Genomic DNA, 20,123 nt, shown 5'->3' on the forward strand with positions numbered 1-20,123 from the left:
CAGAGAGCGGTGACTGTCTGCTCTGCCTCCCCAGCACTCATTGGGGCGCTGGGCTGTTGAGGGGGAGAGAGCTGCTGGCTAGGTGCCGCTCCAGATTCTGGGGTGGATCCTGACTTTAAAGTTGGGATCTTTCCTCAGCCTGGACTGGCTGAGTGATGTCAGTACTTCTCCTTTAACTATGCAGTGCAAGGTCAACAAAGAAAATTGCATAATGCTTGGCCAGTCTAAGTTCTTCGATCTGCTGGGCCACACAAAATCCCACAGAGGCTTCCATTGGTGAACAAGTCATACACTATATTTGCCAAAAGTATTGGGATGCCTGCCTTTACATGCATGTAAACTTTAATGGCGTCTTAGTCCATAGGGTTCAATGAGTTGGCCCACCCTTTGCAGTTATACCAGCTTCAACTCTTCTGGGAAGGCTGTCCACAAGGTTTAGAAGTATGTCTATGGGAATGTTTGACCATTCTTCCAGAAGAGGATGTGTGAGGTCAGGCACTGATGCTGGACGAGAAGGCCTGGCTCGCAGTCTCCACTCTAATTCACCCCAAAGGTGTTCCATCGGGTTGAGATCAGGACATGGAGGTGATTGGAACACCTGAATCCAATGATTTGGAGGGGTGTCTCAATTCTTTTGGCAATATAGTGTACAGTATATGCAGTGCAACCTTACTTTCCAGTGTAGTATGTCAGTGATTGTGTCCTCACCATTAATCTGTGATTGTATTCCACACTCATATTGCTACTCACAAACAGGTTCCTATTCTCTCTGCACAACAACAACAGAGGGCTACGGTCTCCAAAAGCTTAATTGTGGTATTGTATGTCTTTGACTGGTCTGTCAAAGCCACCGCGCCCTGCGTAATCTCTTAGTAATACAAATGCACCTCTCCATTGTGTATTATGCTTGTTCCTGCATCATCCATTTTTGATGGTTGCATTGAAGATCTCAAAACCAGCCCTTGCCAGTCTCACCACTCTGTTGCTTAATCCCTACACTGGAATGGAGCCTGCATGTTACTACTGCCATAACATAAAAATAAACAGGTGGAGTTTTAAACAAAGATGTGAGATCTCCCTCTGCTATTCTATAGTGGTGATATTTCACATAAAAAAAAAAAGATTGAGTTTTTACTGTTTCTCCAACGCAAGCTGAGAACATTGAAATGTAAAATGTTAGTAGGAGTTGACTACACAGTACCTTGTGACAAGTAGTACATTACAGACAAGATTTAAGATTATGTATAAAGCATCCGTTATTTATGATTATACTTTTTCCCCCACAGATACAAAGGTTGGAGTATTTCACTTACGTTCTCCCAAAGGACAGTACAAATACAATTACAGTGAAGCTACACAAGCTTGCAAAGATGAAGATGCAACCGTAGCTACATATAACCAACTATCCTATGCACAGAAGGTGACTGTTTATTAAAATGTATTGCAAGATGTAAAATTATACCTATATTATTTATGCATACATGTGTTACATAAGACATGCATGTAAAGAGCTAAAAACCTGAGCATGCCTTTAATTGATTTGACAACCACTAAATATTTAAAAAATATTTTTTCTATTTCACACAGGTGAACTACCATTTTTGTGCAGCTGGGTGGCTGGCTGGAGCAAGAGTGGCATATCCTACAGCATACCCCAATCCCAACTGTGGATCTGGACATGTTGGCATTGTTGACTATGGGGCTCGTGTTAATATGTCTGAGACCTGGGATGTTTTCTGTTACAGATTTAAAGGTAATTACTTTATACCTGTATGTCTGTATTTTTTGCCATAATTTACTATGAGCATGTTACATAGATAGTATGGTTGAACAAAGACACCAGTACATCCTATTCAACCTATGTGGGTGTGTGTGTTCATGTTAAAAGTCCTATCCCATATACCCGTATATTGTGCTCGCTAAGATGACCATCTAAGAGTTTTTTTGTACCTATCAATACTTCCCACTAATACTATTGATTGTGGAAGTGAGTTCCACATCCTTACCGCCCTGACAGTGAAAAACCCCTATGCAGTTTAAGGTTAAACCATTTCTCTTCCAGTTTCATTGAGTGGCCCCACATCTTCTTATAGTCCCTGAGATTGACTGTGGTCTAGGCAGTCAATTTTCTCTTTTGACCTGGATGTGTGTTGAGAATCTAAGACGCACACTTCTTTTAGATCACTGTCTGAACATTAGGTACACAATACAGGCTACATTATACTGTAAGTCATACCAGCCATTTTCAACCAGGCTGCCTGGGCACAATGGATGAAAATGGGTGCCTTTAGGTTTCTTCAGGGGTGCCTTGACAAAATGCTTAAAAATTGCCCAAAAATAGTTTACAAGCCAGCAGGTGGATCAAGCCAGATTTTTAGTTACACAAAACCACAGGTTTTCATTGTGCACCGTTACAACTTTTAGCCGCTGGTGACATCTAATGATGACATCAGTTGATAAGAAGGACATCGTGCACTTACACATCATCTTTGCTTTCCTCTTCCCTGCCCCTCTCCATAAGCACTGGGGTCATAATAGCTGAGTGAGAGAGAGAAACTGAGGGAGAAGAAAACAAATGGAATACTATTCTGTACCAGTGTGCCAAGATGTATTGCCTGTGGAAGAATAAATCACTTCTAACGCTGGATGTCCTACATGTGCAGATGTTGCTGCGTTCTGTAACACTTTTTGTTTCTTTTTTTTTACATATTGTAATGGGTTCCTCAAAATTGTGCAGAATTGTAAAGGGTTCCTCAAGATTGTGCAGAATTTTAAAGGGTGTCTTGACTGAAAAAAGGTTGAGAAACACTGAGTTATACTATTATATTAACAAAAAAATTGCAGCACTATCAATAAAAAAAAATCTTAATTATATCACAAAAAGAATTTTAGTTTACTACACTATGAGCTGGCATTTTTTTCTTTATATGGTGTTGTGTCACTCAATGGAAGTTTTGCTGCTCAGAATACCTGTGATCTGCAGAAGTGCATGTTATAACACCTGGAGGAGCCGGCGCTTAGGATTTCATGCTATACCAGTTGGATTAATTTACTGTTTGATTTGGCCGGTCCTTTGGACTGTCAAACTTTCTGGTAAGAGGCTATCTTATTGGGTGGAAGGTGACGGTCTTCTCTTTGGAACAGGCTAATTCTTTCAAGCACTAGCTGCTGCCTGTATAAGTGGATCCCATATGGACTCTGTTGCCACCTGTGTGTGTTTATAAGTAATGCTTTTTGTGATATAATTAAGATTTATGCATTGATAGCGCTGCACTTTTTTTGTTATTATTTATGTTTTGCCTATTGAATGTGCAAGCTGCTTTATTATTCTGATTATTTGGAGTCTAAGCGCAAGTTTTGTTTACATTTTATACTATTATATTGGAAAACTAGGCCTCCCAGTGGATTTCATCTGGATTTATTATTCTCTGCATTTGCATACTGCCCACATATTCTATTGAAATTGAAACACTACAAAGAAAAATCTACATTAATCCATGTTACACAAAAGCTTACAATCTAATGTCTTTACAATGGTCATATTATTATCATACAGAATGTATAGCGCACCAACAATTTGCACAGCACTTTACAATGTAAAGGGAGACAGTATAGTTACAATTTATAATAAGAGGGATAGAAGTCATATAAACATATGTGCTCTTGAATCACTTAGAATAAACTTGTGCTTTGCCCTCGCAGGATTCACATCAATGCCAGTCCCACCAGCTGCTAATACTTGCTTTCTGTTCGCTTACCCACCACTCCGCTCAGCTGTCAGGGGTAAAGAGAGTGGCCTTTCTATAAGGGCTGAACCTCCTATAAGTTCCGAGTTACAACCTAAAGCTCACACAAGAATAAATTCTCCTACCCATGTGCCAGCACTGGATGCCAGAGCGGCCACACATCAAGTACATCAAGTTGATACATGAAAAAGAGCGATGAGTCTCATTCTAAAGCAAATCTGAAAGTACGAAGCTTTTTTTGGAAGAAAATTCAATTGAGTGTGTCCTGCTTTTGGGGCCACTACTCTAAGTAAACCTGTTGCAATGTCCTGCATGGAAGGCATTCTGCAAACACCTGAGATAGATAAACATGCGAGTAGGATTCTGGATTGGCAGCAAACTAATGACTCTGATGCTGCAGATTTGTTTAAGAAGAATTCCAAGTATGTATATTTTTATATAGTTACATTGGTCCAATTTACCAGCATATACTATACCTGGTCAACCCCCCTGGCACTCACTGAAGTAGGCATCAATTCTCCTGTGATCTCCACTAGCTTCTGTGCCGAGTGGCTGCACTGCCATATTGTGAAACACGGGAGGTCTTTCACTTTGCATGGGCACCATTCAGAGAACAATTCACATTTTATCAATGAATGCAAAGCATTCTCTGATGGGATGAGGCGGAAAGGTGAGGCACTGCCATCATGATCTCCACCTTGTCCAATCAGAGAATAGTTTGAAGTTATTGAAAAAATGTAAAGCGTTCTCTGAATGGCGCCTATGCTGAGCAAGAAACCTCCTGTGTTCAGTAAGCAGCAGGGCAGCAGCTCCGCATGGGACCTGAACGCACGTGGAGATCACTGGGGTAGCAGTGCCTACTACAGCGATTTCCAGCTTTCAGAGGAATCCCACAGGTATGGCACCTACTGTACATACTTGCATAGGTCCAAGCTGGACTAATGCAACTATGAAAAAATATTCATAACTGGAATTCATCTTTATCTTCTTCCCGTTTGGTCCATGTTGATAAACGGCTGGACGAGAGCACTACCGATGCAGGTGGACATTTCTTAACATCCCCCTGAATCCATTACCTGTGCGCACTACCTGGGAGCGCTCAGCACAGCGATCGGTGCCCGCTGTGTCCAGAGGACACAGCGGAACACCAATCGCTGTACGGGACCTCTGTGTGAGGTCCCGATTCATGTGATCACTGATTGGCCAGTCAGTGATCACATGAATAGTAGTAAACAAGATTTCACTTCCTGACATCATTGCTTACTACTTGTGAAATCTGTGAATGATCACATGGTACACATGGTACAAGGCTATTCACAACAGCCTTGTACCATGTGACAAGCTGTGACCAATCACAGCTCGCACAGTATTTCTCAGTGGCTTCAGAAATGCACCCAGAGAGAAGGAGAAATTATTGCTTTTACAGCCTTTATGGGTGTAAAAGCAATCAGTGTAAAAAAAAGAAAAAAAAAAAGTCATCACCCCCCACAAGCAGTACAGTGCCACTATGGTGACACTGTACTGCTAGGGTGACCGTATGTTAAAAAAAACATAAATAATATTAAAAAAAATAGAATAAAAATGTAAAAAAACATTTTTTTTTAATTATAATTTTGGTTATAAACTAATTTGGGTTATTATTGTTTTTACTAAAAAGACAGATGAATACATTTAGGCCAATATTTATAAAGAAAGATTATTTAATTGCAAAATTTTATTAGAAAAACACTTTTTTAAAAACATTTTTGGACTTTTTCATTTATATAGCAAAAAAATAAAAATCCCAGTGGTAAATAAATACCACCAAAATAAAGTTTTATCTTTCTCAAAAAAATGCTAAAAAATGAATATGGGTACAGTGTTGCATGACTACGCAATTGTCATTCAAAGTGTGATAGCACACAACTGAAACCATATTCAGTGTGTGAAGGCAGGCTGTTAAACAATGTATCCATATGTGTATCTTCTATTGTGCCACTGTGTATATAATTTTGTCATTCTGTAGATGTGCAGTGTACCTGCAAGCCTGGCTATGTGGGAGATGGCTACCAGTGCAATGGAAACCTGCTTCAAATGCTCATGTCCTTCCCTGAGTTCTCCAACTTCCTTCTGGTAGGTTATGAAACAAATGAGTGAACAGCATAGGTAATGTGAGATATAATTTACTGTGGTGATTTAAAACTATAGTTACCAACTGGTTAACTTTTTTTTTAATTTTAACTCTCATAGAGCTTATAAAAAAAATAGTTTGTTGTTTGCACACCTAATGCCTAATTGCAGCAGTACCATGGTAAATAAGACAAGTTGGTGATAAAATTGCTACTACTTTTGTTTTGCAGGAAATCTTCAAATACTCCAATTCATCAGAGAAAGGCAAAGAGTTTGTAAGCTACCTCAGTGACCTGTCCATACAAGCAACCCTTTTTGCCCCCAGCAATGATGGCCTTAATGAGAACGTGGTAATTGTGCATCTTCTGACTGCTCAATAGGGAGCCAGCTTTAGCATTTTCTTAAACGGGAATTGCAGACAAAACTTTTTATTTTTCAACAGCTTCCCTGCCGACCTATAGCAGAATTACTGGTACAGGACGGCAGGGCAGTACAAAAATCATGTATATATATATATGTGATTTCGCATTTCCGGGTAGGGGATGCACGCAATCCGCCCTACCCGCACCACCATTGGCGGATACAGCTGTCGATCACCAGGTACTGGCTGGAGATTCCCCCGCCAACTCAATACAAAGCAGCATGTCTCCCTAGTAAAACACACACAGCACATAATGTAAAGCACAACACAGAACACAGTTAACCCTTTGATCACCCCAGATGTTAACCCCTCCCTGCCCAGTGTCATTAGTACAGTGTCAGCACTTTTTATTAGTGTCATTGGGATGTCAGTGACAGTTAGTTCCCCCCAGTGCCAGAATGCCCGCCACAGCCCCGCTATAAGTCTCTGATCGCCGCCATTACTACAGTATAAAAAAAAGAATCCAGTATATATACCACCATTTGTAGATGCTATAACTTTCACATAAACCAATTAATTTCCATGTATCAGGATTTTTTTTTTAGCAAAGACACGTAGCAGAATACATTTTGGCCTAAATTTATGATGAAATCTGATTTTTAAAATTTTTTTGCTACATATGTTTTATAGCAAAAAGTAAAAAATATTGTTTTTTTTAAAATTGCCTGTCTTTTTTTGTTTATAGCGCACAAAATAAAAACCGCAGAGGCGATCAAATATCACCAAAAGAAAGCTCTATTTGTGGGAAAAAAAGGACATAAATTTAAATTGGGTGCAGCGTTGCATGACTACACAATTGTCAGTTAAAGTAACGGAGCACTGTAACATAAAGAATGGCCTGGTTAGGAAGGGGGGTAAATTCTCTGGAGGACAAGTGAATAGTGAACAAAGTTCTGTTTGGTTTTCATTATTGTCTGTAACTTCATTGGGAAACATTTTCCTCACTTTCTGTCCTAGTGATGGTGGTCACTAAGAGAGAAAATGTCTTCAACTGAGATACTGTACATACAACAATAAAAAACAACTAATTTAATAAAATAGTGTTAGAGGCTCTGTGCATGTTTTTATTACTGTCTGTGTCCCTGTTGAAGCCATTTTTGCACTTTCTGTCCCTATGACCACTGGAACTTACACTGACTTTACTTTAATACAAGGTAGCTCATTTTGCAGACATTAGTGCATTGCGGAGCCATACATTTCGTATGCCACCCTAAAGCACTAAAGCAATGAAAAACTAACATGTGTTAGGGCACTTCACAGATGCGTATGGGACCATAAAGTGAAGGGAATCTCTTCAGCAGGAGCATAAACAGGTATAATGGTTCTAACCATTCCCCATCCTATTCAACCCCAAAAGAAAGTTTATTTTGGGTAGAGTCACACTGTAATGTCTGACTAAAATTAAAGGTTTACTATGGGGATTCCAGGACACAATCTGTCCTCTGTAAGTTCATAACACAGCTACATCTGCTGCTAATGCCCTCTGTTTCTCCCTTTGAAGAAAATCCATGCATTGATTACTTCATTTTGCATTAATCAGAATGTGATAAACAGTAATTAGGAGAACATAAAGTGGGTAGATCTGTGAGCTGCAGCAATTACATGATCACATGAATTAAAGAGAATTTACAAAATAATGTGTATGGTTTGAGTGAAAAACAACCCAGGGTACAGACTGTTGGGACAAATGTAATATTAGATTAGTTTTGAAGCTTGTCTTGCAAATTCCTTCTCTAGTGGTCATTTGAGCTGATTTAACCGTTTTCCCGCTGTCCTGTAGCAGATATACTGCTACAGGGTGGCAGGGGTGCACAAAATCACACACACATATATACACACAGGTGAAACTCAAAAAAATTAGAATATTGTGCAAAAGTTCATTAATTTCAGTAATGCAACTTAAAAGGTGAAACTAATATATAAGATAGACTCATTACATGGAAAAGCAAGATAGTTCAAGCTGTGATTTGTCATAATTGTGATGATTATGGCTTACAGCTCATGAAAAACCCAAATCCACAATCTCAGAAAATTAGAATATTACATGCAATCAATAAAACAAGGATTGTACATAGAACAATATCGGACCTCTGAAAAGTATAAGCATGCATATGTACTCAGTACTTGGTTTGGGCCCCTTTTGCAGCAATTACTGCCTCAATGCGGCGTGGCATGGAAGCTATCAGCCTGTGGCACTGCTGAGGTGTTATGGAAGACCAGGATGCTTCAATAGCGGCCTTCAGCTCTTCTGCATTGTTCGGTCTCATGTCTCTCATCTTTCTCTTGGCAATGCCCCATAGATTGTCTATGGGGTTCAGATCAGGCGAGTTTGCTGGCCAATCAAGCACAGTAATCCCATGGTCATTGAACCAGGTTTTGGTGCTTTTGGCAGTGTGGGCAGGTGCCAAGTCCTGCTGGAAAATGAAGTCAGTATCCTCATAAAGCTCATCTGCGGAAGGAAGCATGAAGTGCTCCAAAATCTCCTGGTAGACGGATGCGTTGACCCTGGACTTAATGAAGCACAGTGGACCAACACCAGCAGATGACATGGCTCCCCAAATCAACACAGACTGTGGAAACTTCATGCTGGACTTCAAGCATCTTTCAGTGTGTGCCTCTCCATTCTTCCTCCATATTCTGGGTCCTTGGTTTCCAAATGAGATGCAAAAGTTGCTCTCATCAGAAAAGAGGACTTTGGACCACTGAGCAACAGACCAGGTCTGTTTTTCTTTAGCCCAGGTAAGCTGCTTCTGACGTTGTTTGTTCAGGAGTGGCTTGACAAGAGGAATACGACATTTGAAGCCCATGTCCAGGATCCGTCTGTGTGTGGTGGCTCTTGATGCACTGACTCCAGCCTCAGTCCACTCCTTGTGAAAGTCCCCAACACTTTTGAATGGCCCTTTCCGGACAATCCTCTCCAGGCTGAGGTCATCCCTGCTGCTTGTGCACCTTTTTTCTTCCACACTTTTCCCTTCCACATAACTTTCTATTAATGAGCTTTGATACAGCACTTTGGGAATATCCAACTTCTTTTGCAATTACCTTTTGATGCTTTCCCTCCTTATGGATGGTGTCAATGATGGTTTTCTGCACAACTGTCAGGTCAGCAGTCTTTCCCATGATTGTGATTCCTACTGAACTAGACTGAGAGACCATTTAAAGGCTCAGGAACCCTTTGCAGGTGTTATGGCTTAATTAGCTGATTAGAGTGGGACACTTTGAGCCTAGAATATTGTACCTTTTCACAATATTCTAATTTTCTGAGATTGTGGATTTGGGTTTTTCATGAGCTGTAAGCCATAATCATCACAATTATGACAAATCACAGCTTGAACTATCTTGCTTTGCATGTAATGAGTCTATCTCCTATTTTAGTTTCACCTTTTAAGTTGCATTACTAAAATAAATGAACTTTTGCACGATATTCTAATTTTTCGAGTTCCACCTGTGTATGTATATATATATTTTGCATTTCTGAGTAGGGGGCGCTCGCAAATCGCGCGAGCGCCCTACCCGTGCAGCTGTTCACGAACTGGGTCCTGGCCAGTGATTACTCTCCGCCACTCAGTGATCGCCGAGCATTACCAACGGGGGGGAGAGAACTGTATGTAAAAAATACAGTTCTCTCCGCTGTCAGCTCCTGCACACTGCTTTGTATGGCTCTGCAGAGCCATACAAAGCAGTGTGCATACAGTTGAAAGCACACACACAGCTTAAAGCAAAACAGCACACAGTTAACCCTTTCATCGCCCCACATGTTAACCCCTACCTGCCCAGTGCTATTAGTACAGTGTCAGTGCTTTTTATTAGCACTGATCACTGTATTGGTGTCACCAGGGATGTCAGTGGCACCAAGTCAGTTCCCCCAGTGTCAGAATGCCCACCGCAGTCCCACAGTTGCTGATCGCCACCATTACTAGTAAAAAAAAAAAAAAGTATTAAAAAAAAAATCCCACTATATATACCGCCATTTGTAGATGCTATAACTTTCACGAATACCAATTCATTTACACGTAATTGTGATTGTATGATGCAATTTGATTTTTTTGTTTTTTTACTGGACATGTTTAATAGCAAAAAGTAAAAAAACATTTTTTCTCAAAACTGTCGGTCTTTTTTTTTTTTTTATAGCACAAACAATTAAAAACGCACAGGCAATCAAATACCACCAAAAGAAAGCTCTATTCATGGGGAAAAAAAGGAAGTAATTCCCTTTACTTCCTGCATTTTTCCTTGCACATGATTGGATGATGGAATATTCCCTTGCAGAGTGCAACTTCACTTGCAAAGTGAACAGTCTATTTGCCTTTAGTACATCACCCCCCATGTTTCCAAAAAGATGGTGGAAAGTTTAGTTGCAGATTGGCAGTGGACATAGCTAGTGATGCCGCCATTATTATTATTATTATTATTAATAATAATAATAATAAGAAAAAAATGGCACAGTTAAAATTTGGATGCTAGATGTATTAGACCCACAGTTTTCCTGCCTTTGCAATTGACCCCTCTTTGAAACTTTTTATTGATGGGTGATGTTAGAATATCTTCAACATATGTAATCAAAAAGCTCTAGAAATAGAGGGATGCATTTGTATATGACAGAATACAATGATTATTCTTCATCTGCAGAGTAGTTTTGACTTAATGATTTCTTAATTTGATTTAATAGACTCTTTCTGGACGTGATATAGAATATCACATTGCAAATGTCAGCACATATTTTGGAGACCTCAGCAACGGAACATCAATTCAGACACGGCTGGGTGACAAACTCCTTATTTTGTTTGGTGAAGCCTTCTCAGATACCCAAACCAAGGTGAGGGAAACATGTTTCTATTATACCCCGACAATATCTTTACAGAAAGTTAATCTGTTTATACCTTATATTTTAAATATATCCTATATAAAAGAATAGCTAGCAGTGAACGCTATGATTTTCTCCCTTTGTTTTACAGCTGATATTTGTGAGACTAAAGCATCCATTTCAGTGTTTACTCTTGATACATTTAAACAAAAAAAAAAATACCAGTTTCTGGATGAACGATGTATATTTTACATTATCAGCCATGTGCTAGTTGATTTGATTTGTACAGATACAACTACCTATGATTCCTGCTTCTTTAATGCTATGAAGGCTTTTTTCTGAGCTCCACAACTATTATCTGTAATGATTCAGTGACCAAAACCCCCCCCCCCCCAAAAAAAAAACAGTTGCTAGGAACAGAATCTCCAGGCTGTCAGACACTGCCATGACTAGCAACAAAATATTATGCAATACCATGTTTATTTTAAATGTCCTGACATTTAGCAATATTAGCACTTGCTAATAAAAATATAACCAAAATATAAAGGCTTCATATGAAAAGCCCAAATGATGTCATAAACCGGTACATTTTAATGACATACTTTAGCAAGTACGCTGTCAGTGGGTTTTCTGCGCCAAGGTGACTAATCAATATATTGCACAGTGTGATAGGGGAAAAAAACCTGTCCATCAAGTTCATCTTTAGAAAAAAAAAAAAGAGTCAGAGAACCTAGCTGACCCAGAGGTTAGTCAATTAATTTCCAAAGAAGGTCTTAATACTTATGTTTTCTCATCCCTTATTTGTTTAGATCCAAACAATGTATGTAGGTGGAAAGCGTATAATACAATGGGACTACATTGCTTCAAATGGAATAATACACATGATATCTGAACCACTGAAAGCCCCTCCTGCGCCATTAGTAAGTATAACATGAATCTCTACTAATTATTAAATAATAAAGTAAAAGGGTGTCTGTGTGTAAGCTCAGCTGAACTACAGGTTGGGTTTATACTGTTGTGGTGATGTGCGCCATACAGTGGCCAAATGGTTAGCACTTCCACCTGGCAGTACTAGGGTCACTGGTTCAAATCCCAACTCCAGCACCACCTCCCAGGAGTTTTCATGTTCTCTCTGCATCTGCATGGGTTTCCTCCCAAGACATGTTGGTAGGGGAATTGGCTGCTGTCTAAATTGGCCCTAGTAGGTGTATGTACCTTAGATTGTACACCCCTTGAGGGTTGGGGACTGATGTGAATGTACAATATATATGTAAAGCACTGCATAAATTGACAGTGCTATATAAGTACCTGATATAATAAAAATGCACACTGGGTGGGTTCAGTTCACTATGCAAATATCTGCATTCCATCTATAGGTTGCAGTATGCAGCTCTAGGATATCCTGGACACTAGAAATATGCAGTGTGGGCCCTTAATCTAATTTGTGGTTGTTGGAACAATGATTCCAATTCCTGTCCTTAAAAGGAAATGCGCTGATATAGAAGATTTTATGGAAAAATGTGTTAAAATTAAATGTTTTCCTTGCCTGTAGCAACCAGTAGTCTCCAACTGTATTTTCTGCAGTTGAACATTAAAAGGTTCCTCAGGGGATGGTAACAACCCAATCTTGTTTCTTATTGATATACATTTCATGTTTCTTATAGGCATACATTTCCTACTTGATGTAAATCATTCCCCTCTTTTATGAGCTGTACTTGATGCAATAATGTTTAATACTAATTATACACTTACTCAGCAATGTCTGTGTGTGACTAGGCCCTGCATGCTGGTCATGGAGCAGGCATATTTTTTGGCATTGTCTTCATCGTTGCTTTACTGGCATTAGCAGTGTTCGCCTATAAGAAGTTCAGCAGAAAGGATTTCCAGTTCCAGCAGTTTCACGAGGTAACAATTACAAAAATATACCCAGAATGCTATTTTGTTTTGCACATACCATTACTAACTCACAAGCTTCAGACATTTCATTGAAACAGCACACCATGATGTCTCCTGTAAATGTCAGAATGTGGTAAATAAAGATAGTGTGGTTCTATAAAATGCCACTTCCAGCAGAGGAATGTATAAATCAGGTGTCTGTGTTGTTTACTGGCTGGGATGAAGCCAGACCCTTGTGACCCGAATCACACAGCTCAACGAGCCTGTGACTTCAGTAATGTAAATACCACCACAAGGTATCATGCTAAATTAGGATTCATCAAACCTGCTCTGAAAATCATTAGCAGCCTATCACACTAAAAGTTTCAGGTGCTGATTGATGCCATCAAATGCAGTTTAAATATAGAAACTATAAAATATGTTTTTATTACTGTTTATTTCTGCAGTGATACCAGAGTATATTGAACTGTTCACCTTAAAGTGGAACTTTAGTCAGAAAATTAAGTCCTGCTAGATTACTTCAGGCTGGCCGCTTTTGCAGGCATAGCTACATAAAACATTAAAAATAAGTACTTCTGCTGTTCAAAATCCAGTAATACTATGTTTCACTCTGCTCTGCACATGCTCAGTTGCTCTCTATTTTTATGCACTGTGACAAATTTGTAGAGGCCGACCTGCTGACAGCCTAACAATTTACTGCTGTTCAGGGTCTTTGGTCTTCAGCAAAATGGCAGCCTCCAGCAAGAAGAAACAGAAACAATGCAATTTGCAGCACACAATAATTTTGGTAGCATAATTATTAATGTGGAATGTATGTTCCTTGCTAAATAACATTTTTTATCAAGTTGTTATTGGTAAAGTTTTACTTTAAGCCTCCTCAACGGAGCTTACAGTCTAGTGATCATAAAGACATGCACTAGGGCTATTTTAGCAAACGAAAATTACAGATATTGTGACAATGCTTATGTTTCATTAGACAAAGAGAAAGGAGGTTATTCATTAGGCACAAAGAAGAAAATCATGTATCTCTATTCTGACTGGATGCCAGGAAGATCCTAACTATTGTTCAGTTTTAAAGCATTTCCGGAGAGGTTTCGGATTTACCTTTGGGCCCATTCAGACCTCTGCCCAGGAGTGTATTGCTGTCACACACATTATGAATGTTAGTGGTGCCCTTCATTTTTAATGGAATCCCAATGCATTAACCAGTGCACTTCCAACATCACACAGCAGTGCAGAAAATGTACTACCATGTTTTGCAGTTGCTGCGTGTTTATTATTTTTGTGTCCCATCTGAGCAGTTGGCAGACCATATTTTGAAGGGGCTGCCTTAATGCGACCAGTGTTAATGTGCGACAGTTAATATAATGCTTCAGTACAGCAAAGTGTAAATTGCTCCTTAATGGTATTGTTCAACAACGAGCTGCGAAAGCTTTCATTTAATCTATTGCCTGCCTAAAATGCAGCTCAACCTAACAATACAGTACAATTAAAAAGAATGCTGGCGATGGCAAACTACATGTGGAATGCTGCGTTGGAGAAGTAAACAGAAGTAATCCAGCTGCTGCACTTCATAAACTGCTTAAAGCTATTGGAACAAGCAGTAAAACACAATAAAATAAGCTAGCATATGGCTCTGTAGCTGACATTGTGGAAGAATTTACTTTCAAATTTCATAACAGGCAGTACAGTCTTATCTTTCTTATCATTATCTATTGCAGAAGAATATTGGTAGCCAGACAATTATCTAATGTAAACACACAGCAGATATCACCATTGTGATATTTGAGAATTAATAACCTCACAGTACGTGCAGCTTAGAGAGGTCATAGATGGCTTGTTTTAAAGTGATACTAATGGCTGAATTAAAAAAAAAAATGCATCATACTTACCTGTTGTGTGCAGTGGTTTTGCAAAGAACAGCCCGAACCTCCTCTTCTCAGATCCACCCAGGCACTCCTGACCCCTCTCACCTGTCAGGTGCACCTTCAGCAAGCAGCTTGCTACGGGGGCACCCATTGCTCCATATGTCCATTCACACATGGAGCCGCGTCTTGGCCCTGACCCCTCTCTAGTCTCATTGGCTCACTAGCTGTGATTGACAGCAGCAGTAGCCAATAGCTCCCACTGCTGTCTCAACCAATAAGAAGAGGGAGTCCCGGGATAGCCGAGACCTCAGTGCTGGGGGGATGCTGCACATAGAAGGTTTTTTACTTCATGCATAAAATGCATGAAGGTAAAAAAAAAAAAACCTTGAATCTTTACAACCACTTTAAATCCTCTATAATGTCTAAAGTCTGGAAAAAGAGGCACTTCAGGGAAACATGTACTGAGAAAAATGCAGCATATAGGCTACCATTGGAATATTCTAGTTGCCTAGAAAATCTCCGGTTCCCAGGATTACAGGTTCCTCCTCTCTCCTCCAACTTGACAGTGGCTGCCTCCCCATTTGAGTCCTCTCTCCTTCCCCCTCAATCCGTTAGTCTATCCACCCCCATCACCTTCATCCCTATACAGTTAAATAGAGATTAGTGAAGTTGCCTAGATTTATGCTTTGTACTGTATTTGCTGTCTGCATGACTTTGTACAATGGATCTCCCTCTCGTTCAAAAATATAGTTTTCAAATGCTAGTTGCCTGACTGAACAAATGGCTTCAATACTTTTCAAGTCACTGGCCTGGTTTAGGTTTACAGATCAATAAATCTGACTATACACTGATTGAACTTTTTCCTGTTACACAGGGACCAAATGAATATCAAAAACTTTTACTGATCAGGTGTTCAGAATATTCAGAGAATAGCAGGTCCCGCTGTCAGAATACAATGTCCTGGCAGGGTTGAGGATCCTTCCATCCACCTTGTATGTGTGCATGGAGGAATCTATTAGGAGCCCAAAACTAGCAATGAATAGCCAGTTTCACTAAGTACTCAAGCCACAGAGCCAGGCAATAATTTTTAAAAGATGGCAGTCTTCATATTTCGATACACATTTCCTTTAACTGTATAATTAGAGTAATTGAGTATATATGATAATAAACAGAGTTCTCTTTTTAACAAATACAGTATGAAGATAAACCCTCTGTGTCTGTGGCTGAGTTTGACACAGAACCATCATCAAATATTTCCAACCCTATGTATGAAAGTTCCACAACAGCCACCACTCCAGCTGAGCCCACACCAGATTCAGTATATCATCCATTTTCTGTAAGTATTCAATGCGATTTTGTGCTTATCTTGAATTTGGTTTTAGATGTTTTGGCTTTTATATGCAAAATCTAGCAAAATCTGTTATTTAATGTCCATGCTACAAAATCAATGATCTATGCAATAAAATTTGTAGTGAATTGAAAAAATGTAAATCATATGTTAATCATATCTTGTCCCTAAAGACAGTGCAGAGCAAGGTGCATAAAATCATTTGATGAAAAACTATTTTATTACAAAAAAAAAATACAGAATACCAATTTTTAACCTTTGATAAACCTGTAGTATAGCCCTATAGTGTAAATGAATGTATTATCACATGACATGTTGTACTTGACAGACAGTGCTCTGTGCAGAAAACCATGACAGACTGATGGCAAGAAAAAGATCATCTATTTAAAGATCCTCCTATTAAATTTCTGAGTGCTCACAGGACCTCATGCTGCGGAACACTTGCCAGTTTGTCACAAAGTCTGAAAGCCCCTTCCTAATATACTAAGATTGAATATGTAATAACATTTACATTAAGCAAGATTTTCTTTAAAGCTGAACTCTAGACAGATAAAAGACACAACTTAGTGCAGCTCTGTAATTGTTTATACAGTACATCAAGAAATGCATTTTTAAAAAGCAAGCAGTGTATGTACCTGAATTTTGCCCTGGTAATGCCCTTCCTTTCACTGTGTGTTCATGTTTATAAACAGTAAAGTTGGATTCACACTTTGCACACCTAGATGTGAATGGATCCACGAACCTTACAGTATATGCAACATACGGCGCTATCCATAATTAAATATATGAAAAATGAATAATTCATACCATAACAATATATAGAAACATGGTTATGGTATGAATAATTATTTTTCATATATTTAATTTTGTGTAGCATTGTATGTTGCATATAACTTGTATAAAAAATGTAGATATTTATACAGCAGTTTGAGTTGAGGAGATGCATATACTTGCCTGTTTTCAGACCACTCTGGTCCAGACACCTGATTGGCTCCCATCTGCCAGTTATCAGTGGCAGCAGGGGAGAAAAGGGAGCGACAGTAACGAATGACCCATAGTAAGCCTATTGGTGACATCACATCTCTGGTATACCAGCCGTTGTCAGTGATCTCTCCTCTTCCCCGTATCTGGCGTTTGCTGACACAAGGGAGATGACATAATCAAAGTGGCCTGAGGTGGAAGTAGTTTTAAGATTAGACATATCAGTCCCAGAATTCTGCTTTAAATAAATGATATGTAACTTTTTTCCCATGGGGATACATTAAGTGAGCTTTAACAAAATGAAAAAGAACAAGATTAGAGTAAGTAAATGTTATATAATACAGAAGTACACCATACTATACTATACATAACTTATATCTATATAGGCCAATGCATGGCCATACAATACATTTTGTTTCAAAACCATGTGCTATACATGTGGCAGCTTTATTTTTACACGAACAGAATTAATTGACTTTGTTTTGTCTTTTCCCTTAATCCTACTAATCCTGGTTTGCTTTCGGGCTCATTTACATGGGTGCTCAGCCCCATATAGCAGCTAAAACCATTTGTTTTGGGGGGTTTTCACCGCTGAGCTGCATGCAGGCAGCCCATATAAAGTGAATAGGTACACATTGGATGTGCAGACTCACCCTCACAGCCAAGTTTGGTTTGTAGGAACAAGTGAATTGACTGACCCAGATGCAGAGCCTGCACAGTCAAAGTCAGCCATGCAGGTTAGTCTGTACAGTCAGTGTGTACCCGTTCACTTTCCATGGGATGCCTGCACGCAGCTCGGTGGTACTAGGAATAGTAGTCCAATGACTCTGGCCACTGTATAGGGGATAAACAACCTTGTGAATGAGCCCTTATTTTGTATGTTAACTACGTTTTACAATTCACAAACTACAGACATTTCATATGCTTGTCATGCGAAACTGTATATTTTAACTGTAATGCATTTCTTTTTGCTATTCTGTCTCTCAGTGTTACAATACACCTACTGTTCGATTTTTAGACTGATCATTTCTTTGTGAGTGGGCAAACATTCAAAATCAGCAGGGGATCAAATAATTATTTCCTTCACTGTAAGTATTATTGCAAACAGGGGTTTTAATTACCCTTTTGATTTCTTTTAGGATTCGGATGAGCAGCAGCTTGTAACCTTTGGCGGGCGAACCAAATGAAAAAGGAATGGATAATGTAGTATTATATAGAAAACAATGACAGCAGTTTTTTCCTTGTAAAATATAAGACTTTTGTAGTAATCATCTGATGCCAACCGCCTATCAACTGACAGGAAAAAAAAGACTATTTGCCACATTTGTAATCTAATATCTCCTGGCTAATTCATGTGTGAATGTACAGTTTCCTGCCTCCAGAAAACCTGAGCCTTGCTCCGGGGCAGTTCATTAAATTACTGCCTCTTTTTTCTGTGAAATTGTAAATAAAAAGTTTTAATGTCTCTGCCTGGGAACAGTTAATAATGACATCCATATTTACCATAGGTGCTAATTTTACCGGTGTTGCTCACAGCCACCAATCTGTTTCAACCTGCTCCATTAAATGACAACTGAGAAGTGGATTAAAACCTGAATGTTAGCTGTGGGGCAACATAGAATTGTATCTAAAACAAAGAACACAAATTTATTGTACTGCAGCTTACAAAAGATCCAAATGTGTATAATATACTGGCAAGTTTTCTTTTGTGTTTTTTTCTGTTATCACTTATTTTTATCATTTGTTGCATCTCAGCATTGCTAATTTTCTTCCAGCTTCTTTCAGCCATGCCTATGCAAAGTGTGTCCTGACTACGTATAATCTCCACCTGAAACACATATGACAGGGTGACAACATAGAACACAGAGATAGACCATTGTTACTCCATAACAAAAAATATAGAAAACCGCTTTTTGAGTTAAGTCCAAGGAGGTGCCTGTCACCTCCTAGGCTTATCTCTGTTAATTATATCTGGCAGATTTATTACACTGCAGCAGCATAGCCTCTGGAGCTCCAATCCTGGACTCAGCTTGTCTCAGCCCCTTCAAGTATAGAGTCATTGCAGCTACTATTTTTTGGTTGTCACAAGCGCCCAAAGTCATTAGTATGCAGCTGAAAATCCAAACACCCCCCAGGCATAACAGTTTTATATGCCCTGCAGCTACTATGCCCAACCCTCCCTTCCTCCTGCCCAATCACAGATGCCTTTGTATTGTGTGAACTCATTCACAAAATACAAACGCTTCTGTGAATGGCCAGCAGAAGGGAAAGGCAGGCAAATCTGCTCTCTGTGCTTCTCTCCTCTCTCACAGACTTGAGTGTGAAGTGTATCCTGTGGTAGAGCCAAAAAACTGTCAGATATAAATAAAAGAGATAAGCTTACAATGTGGCAGACTTAATTCACGGTGTGCCTGCACTTTTTACAAAGTTGCTGAATTTGTGGAATTTTTTCACAGGAGCCTGAAGAATATTGCACCCACAATCAGTGGATCATGGGTGCAATGTCAAGCTCATACGTACTCTTCCTACAGCTCTTTATGGCCTGTCAGTTTCAGAGCTGTAGGAAGTGTGAATGGACTATGAGTACATTGATCAGCATGCTCACAGCCCATGACAGATGGGACTTGTAGTGTATTCATTCCCAAATCATTGTGAATGACACAACTGTGTGGGCACAGCCGTGTCTATTTTAAATGTGGCAGCAGCTGCAGGAGAGAGGAATCCCCACTCGCTGTCACAGGGGGAGAGGGTGGTCAGCCTAAATACGAGTGCAACATGTAACATGTTCAAAAGGTGAACCTTTCTGTTATAGATTTACCAAGGTTTTAGTAATTGAATGTACACCTACTTGAAGATTCTCAAGTGCCTAGTTCACATGCACATTGATGTACTTTCAATCCAGTGCAGAATGTAAGCAGTCATGCAGATGCTTATTAGGTTTTTTGTTTCA

The 20,123-nt window shown here is 39.3% G+C and overlaps 1 protein-coding gene across 1 annotated transcript in view; it reads left to right on the plus strand.

The window, feature by feature from the left end:
• STAB2 (stabilin 2) overlaps positions 1-18,638 on the plus strand; it is a 197,896-nt gene extending 179,258 nt beyond the window's left edge. Inside the window, exons 61-69 of the mRNA XM_089651824.1 lie at positions 1,287-1,420; positions 1,588-1,753; positions 5,752-5,858; positions 6,086-6,205; positions 10,946-11,092; positions 11,890-12,000; positions 12,857-12,985; positions 16,040-16,180; positions 18,313-18,638. Of these exons, the coding sequence (XP_089507950.1) occupies positions 1,287-1,420; positions 1,588-1,753; positions 5,752-5,858; positions 6,086-6,205; positions 10,946-11,092; positions 11,890-12,000; positions 12,857-12,985; positions 16,040-16,180; positions 18,313-18,360 (1,103 nt within the window). The 3' untranslated portion in view covers positions 18,361-18,638. The remainder of the gene's footprint in view (positions 1-1,286; positions 1,421-1,587; positions 1,754-5,751; positions 5,859-6,085; positions 6,206-10,945; positions 11,093-11,889; positions 12,001-12,856; positions 12,986-16,039; positions 16,181-18,312) is intronic.
• The last annotated feature ends 1,485 nt before the right edge of the window (positions 18,639-20,123 follow it).

This window comes from Staurois parvus, unplaced genomic scaffold (genome assembly GCF_062004578.1).
Source record: "Staurois parvus isolate SC_StPar_1 unplaced genomic scaffold, SC_StPar_1.0 ptg000025l, whole genome shotgun sequence".
Lineage (NCBI taxonomy): Eukaryota > Metazoa > Chordata > Amphibia > Anura > Ranidae > Staurois > Staurois parvus.